At 36.9% G+C, this 6,032-nt stretch overlaps 1 protein-coding gene across 1 annotated transcript in view; it reads right to left on the minus strand.

The window, feature by feature from the left end:
* The window catches only part of KIDINS220 (kinase D interacting substrate 220), a 77,481-nt gene extending 71,649 nt beyond the window's left edge, over positions 1-5,832 (minus strand). The window contains exons 1-3 of the mRNA XM_023533601.1: positions 5,691-5,832; positions 4,415-4,513; positions 3,228-3,386 (exon numbers count right to left, since the gene is read on the minus strand). Of these exons, the coding sequence (XP_023389369.1) occupies positions 3,228-3,386; positions 4,415-4,513; positions 5,691-5,798 (366 nt within the window). The 5' untranslated portion in view covers positions 5,799-5,832. The remainder of the gene's footprint in view (positions 1-3,227; positions 3,387-4,414; positions 4,514-5,690) is intronic.
* Positions 5,833-6,032: the final 200 nt, after the last annotated feature.

Here is a 6,032-nt window from a genome sequence, read left to right on the forward strand (position 1 = left end):
TCAAGTACGAATTCACAGCATGATGCCTTTCTATTTTCTACGCTACAGAAGCAATTTTTTGAGTAATTTTTTCTTTAGCTGTAATGCGATTCAATAAAAGAGACCAATATAATCCAGTTATACTAAGAAACGAAGGCTTTTTTTTAAAAAAAAATCAGTATCTGGACCAATCCACATTTGGTTCTGAGAGTATAAATCCTTCTGATTCTGCTTCACCATGCCTAAAAAAAAGAGTTTTAAAAAATACTTGCCCTAATCTGAAAAAGGCAAAACTGTAGAAAGGGAAAACAAACCAGAGGCGCCCCGGGTCTGGGGAGCAGGAGGAGGGGCTGATTATGAAGCGGCAGAGTGGGGGTTCAGCTGAAGTGACAGAACTCTTCTGGACAGAACTGTGGTGCTGGGTATATGATATTGTGTACTTGCCAAAACTGACAGAATTACACACCACGAAGACTGAATTTTGCTGTATGTAAAATGTTTTAACAGTCAACCAGAATGGCCGGAAAGATAGAATACAGACAGGGACAGAATCTAACTGTATTACAAATGAATCATATAATAACATAATTACTTAGCAACTGACCCTAGGTAACCTTGGAAAACAATATTTTGACTGAATACTGTAATGTTAAAAACAAGAACTGTACACAAACACTGTACTTAGTATGGAAATCCGTTTCTCTCAGGATGTGGATTAGAAATTCTGGAACTACTTCATTTATACACCAGACTGGAGTAAATAAGCAAATGTACTGTGTAGATAATGAGAGCCAGACTGCTCATCATCAGAGAAGAGTCACAAATTAGGGAGAGGGAGAAGGCTACATGGACTGAGCTGGGGGTATCAACCCAGTCTCTTTTTAAAATATATATACAATAGGTAGTTACAGAAATAAACGCACATGCAAGAGTTAGTATACAGACATGTATTTCCTACCTCTATCCGCTGGGAATAACTACAACCAGTGACACCCCAGTAGCAATAAGCACACCTAACATCTAGATACTGATTTCTAAATATCATTTTCCAATAAAAGGCACCAAGGTTCCTTGGAAAACCGATTCCAGGGCTGATAATCAGGAAAACAAGCCAAGGAAAGCGCAAGATATAAACCTGAGCCTGAAGCTGCTTCTGGTACCAGACAGTAAGGAAGTGCTTAATCTTACAAGGGCACAGAAGTGCCCAATGGCCAATGGACGACTTGAGCAACAAAACAGGTATGGAACTGAATCATAACCCAAAGAATAAACATTCACGAGTCCACACATATTTACATATGAGACAGAGAGACAGAGAGAACTCTCCTTTGTAAAAGAATTCCAATTAACAAATGTAGAGGGAATGAGGGAAATAGAAATATCATCATAACACCCCAGCAATAATTATGCATGCAAGATACATTGGTAGGTGCTCAAGCAAATGAAAGTTTAATCAAAAACACGGTATTTTGTGTAGTATCAAAGTATCTTCCACAAAATATCCAGTAAATATAAAGAGAAAAACAGTAATCTGATGACAAAGAAACCTAGCAGACATCATCTTAACCAAGAGATGAAGGCTAACATCGCCCGTGGCTCAATGTGACATCAGCCACCTAGCCGGTGCCTGAGAAGGGCCCACGGCCTCTACAGTGCCTTCCCAACAAGACACAGCCTCAATCTAATCACGGGAAACTGAGAGACATCTAAAAACGCCAGACGAGTAGTCCTCGAGTGTCAAGGTCATGAAAGACAGGAAAGGCTGACATAATCTATTTAGGTCAAATTATAGAGCTGGGCATTTATCAAGTCTTACATACACAGTATTTTAATTTGTAAAATGCCTGCTCAGAATTGTTTTAATACCATGACCTCACTTTAATTTGTCACCCTATGCAAGAATCTATGAGCTAAAAATTTTATCTTGAGAAAATTATGTCCAAACTTGCAAAATGAAAAGATTGGAACCGACTGTCCACAGCAAGAGCCGTAGTTCGGCACCTGTCTTCTCAAGCAAGAATCCTCACCAGACTTCCTGACGGCAAAACCTGGAATTATCCCTGAACCCCAGATGACCCCCCAGTGGTCACCCCCTTCTCCTTACACGAGCCCCAGGGACCAGGCCTTCTCCCACAGCTCAGCGGCTGCGACCACCCACCCAATCCTCTGAGCTTAGGGCCCGTTCAACAAAACAACTAAGGCAGACAGACAGTCCTCCGTTGCTCTGATTTTTAGTGTTTTAAAGCCAAACACAAAGACCCTTTAAATATTAAAGGTGTTGTGATGATTACTGTGGGGAAATAAGCGCTATGGAGAACTAAAAAGCTTAAGAAATCATTTTTTACAAATCTTACTAAGTTTTTACACGTTCATAATGTGTACGTTATACTTCCTGGCTCCCTAATACGTGTGGAAGAATGGCAAGGGAGAAAGCCTGGGCAGTAAGGCAGACCTCTGGGTTCAAAACTCAGCCTGACGGCTTAACGGCCGGGTGGCTTTAGGCAAAGAACACTTGTTCTGGTCCCAACTTCCTGAGCTACATACACTGAGCACAAAATTAACCCTGAACCACAGAGTTGTTCTGAGAACAGTGGATATAATATAATATTAAGTGTGAGAAGGTAGAATGCTACTATTTCTTAAAAACTTGAACTACCTATACTTCATAAAGCATTACCGACAAAGTAATACATGTTTTATATATCAAAGCAAATCAATTCCTTCCTTTCTTCCACTCTTAAAATTAACTTTTGAAAAGACTAAATATTTCGCAGAATAAATATGCCAGAAATGATCTCTTTCTTCACCTTTATGCTTTAAGCCGATGCCAAGATTAAATAAGAACCAGGATAATTAAGAATCATATCTCGTTAAACTTAGAATGTGTACAGATGGCATGTCTCAATACAATTATATTTTTAAATAAATTTATAAATATTATTCTGAAAATTATGACTTTAAACAACTGAAATATTTTTAAAACTATACTATGTCCCTCTTAAAGTTCTTCTTAAAGGAAACAATTCTCTCATAAGTTCTAAAACATTGAATGTTAAAGGGTAATGAGGCGTTTTTAAAAATATTTCAGAATTTTAAACTCTAACAACTGAAAATGAAGACCGAGAACATTCTAAAAGAGGTATACTATATCGCCTAAGTTTTAAAACATTCTTGAGGGTCGTTTCCATGCCCAGTCCCAAATACGTCATCATCAGATCACCTCACACATAAAACACACGACCTCACACGTATCTGCTACTGTCAGGAAGGCTCCCGTGGACCGACGGCGGCGCAGCGAGCGCGCGTACCATGTCGCGATGCTCCAAGTCCGCCCCGCACTTCAGCAGCTCCTCCACGACGTGCACGTGCCCTTCCTTCGAGGCCGATATAAGTGCCGTCCAGTTATCCTTGAACACACGGATGGACGGTACCATTTCAAAACCAAAAATAACATTTCAAAATGAGGGGGGAAATTCGACGTACATACCAAACGATCAGACCACACTGACCCGTTCTGACCCACTCTGAACTACTCTAAAAAGACACTGAAGTCTAAGCTCTGGTAGGAGTTTATCTGTCTACTCGTGTTACCGCGATGCTGTAGAAATGGTTTCACGACTGCTTGCTCGGGCTTGTCATTGGACTTTAATCACAGACTGTGTTCTTTAAAAGGGAGAAAAGATGACTATCAAAAACTCAAGGCTAATCCTCTGGCTAGCAACTACTATTACGAACTGAAATTCAAGACTGTAATTAGATTTAAGAGCATGTTCACGGCTACCAAACTAAAGTGATCCCAGGTGATGAGTTTAGAAACTATGTGATAAGGAACTATTCTCCTTTATTTTTTAAATAAAAGCCACAAGTATCCTAACCTAACTTTTATTTGTGAGTATAATTTAATTCAAATGATCATTCAATTAAAATCATCAATTAAAAAAAAAACAGATGCAACTCTTGGATTCTAAAAAACAATTTCTAGAACAAAGAGACAGTAAGAGGAAAAGTAAGCCTCTTGGAAAAGTAATTTATCCAGCAGAGGTGATATCAGAAGGGACCACACCTTCAGGCTATTATCATGTGTAATGACATTTATAATGATAAGTTACCATTAAGGGAAGTTACATAACAATACGACTCACACATGGATATTCACTAGGCAGGCGTTTAATTTTATGTATATGTGCTTCCTATAAGGCCAGTGCCATCTGTATACGAAAAACATGAAATGCTGAGAACTCTCATTCAAAGTAAAAATTTCTCTCCTATATGACCTTTTATAAAAACTTGACTTAACATATTATGAGGCAAAGCTGATATATAACTTAAAATACAATGTGTAACCTATTATTATTGAATCACTTCTTAAAAACAAAGAAATGGCAACGTTAAGGAAAGCAAAAAAGACAAATGAGTAAATTATTTCAATATATACCAAATCTTCCAGGTTGCAATTGGCTCCATTCTTAATTAATTCTTTCACTATTTCCAGATTGCCCTGTTCAGCAGCTATCATCAATGGAGTCTGGCCACACTGGAGAACATAAAAGACAAAGAGAACTTGTCAAGATGCTGTACTTTAACTGAAATGCCAGTTAAATATACCACACTTACGTTTTCGTAATAGTAAGTTAAGTGATGTTTACCGTGTTTCTTAAATTTAGAAACACCTTTCAAATCTTAAGTTTTCAGTTTACTAATAATGTAAAAGTCAGAGAAAATGAAACTTTTTTTAACCACAGCTTTAGTAATCTGTTTTCAGCACTGCAATTTTATTCAAACTAAGGAAATATAAACAATACTAGGCTCTGAAAAGCGATTACCACAAGGTATATAAAAATCTTAGGATATCTATGGTAACCAAATCCTCTAACAATACAGTTAGAACATAACACAGAGTGTGGTTTAAATAATATATCAGGACTAAAAGGACAAAAGATCACACATATACACACACCTATATGTGTGTAACACCAAAATCACTTTTCGTTCATCTTATCCACTGGCAAAAAAAATTACACTACACTGAAAACAGTTTTAAGAAACAAAACCATTTTTCTGAAGTTTTATAAAACATACCTTGCCACTAAAAAATTCATATAAAAAGTCTATTAATCCATGAAATGTTGCAACTCTGGTGTTCATGATGAAATAAAATCAATATTTTATTTACTTGTCTTGCTGAATAGAAATATCTAATACAAGTTACTGAAAATGGTAAATACATACTTCTTGTCTTATTAAAAAGAACACAGCATGCCGGGTCTTCAAATTCTCAAGGTGTGTAGAATGAACAACTCAGAGAGAGAACTGGGGCTCCGTTAAAAAAAATATTTCGACAAGTCCTAATTTTGTCTCGACAATCTATTTATAGGAAAACTGGATCTAGAAGTCTCTAAAACCTCCTAGAAACATTTTAGATTTTAGAAATCAAACTTCCTGAATATCGATTATTCCACCTGCAAAACGGTCAATCACAAATCAAATTCAATATGCAGTCATTTATGTTAGTTCAAATGTATTCCAAAAATATGGAATTTGAAGTACTTTTAATTAAAGAAATCATGATGTAATTTCTTCTAACAATATCACCAAAGGTGAAAACTACATATGTCTTACTTATTCGCCCTCACCCTTCGCAGGGTCCTACCCATAGAAGGTAGTCAACAAACATTTGTGAGAAGAATTTAATTTCAGAAACTTGCTCTTACCTCATTTCTCTCATCTACATCTTTGCATTTTTCCAGAAGAGCTTTCAGAGCAGGAATGTTCTCTTCTTCTACATAATTTATGACACTCTGTGATATCAGGACTGACATTTTCACAGAAACCTAGTTATCTTTATTCCAATACCTGTTAAAAGCGGGTTAGATAAAATACACATAATTGGCGATTAGGAAAATAAACTAACCTTAACTTGTACAAATATACTTCCAGCAGCAGGAGTGGAGGCAAAGCCCCCTAGCTCAGCTGTCAAAATGCCTGCCCCTCTCTTTCCAAGATTCATACTCATCTCAATCTTTTAGTCATTTTTAAAATTTATTTATTTAAAT

Source organism: Pteropus vampyrus, unplaced genomic scaffold (genome assembly GCF_000151845.1).
Source record: "Pteropus vampyrus isolate Shadow unplaced genomic scaffold, Pvam_2.0 Scaffold105, whole genome shotgun sequence".
NCBI lineage: Eukaryota > Metazoa > Chordata > Mammalia > Chiroptera > Pteropodidae > Pteropus > Pteropus vampyrus.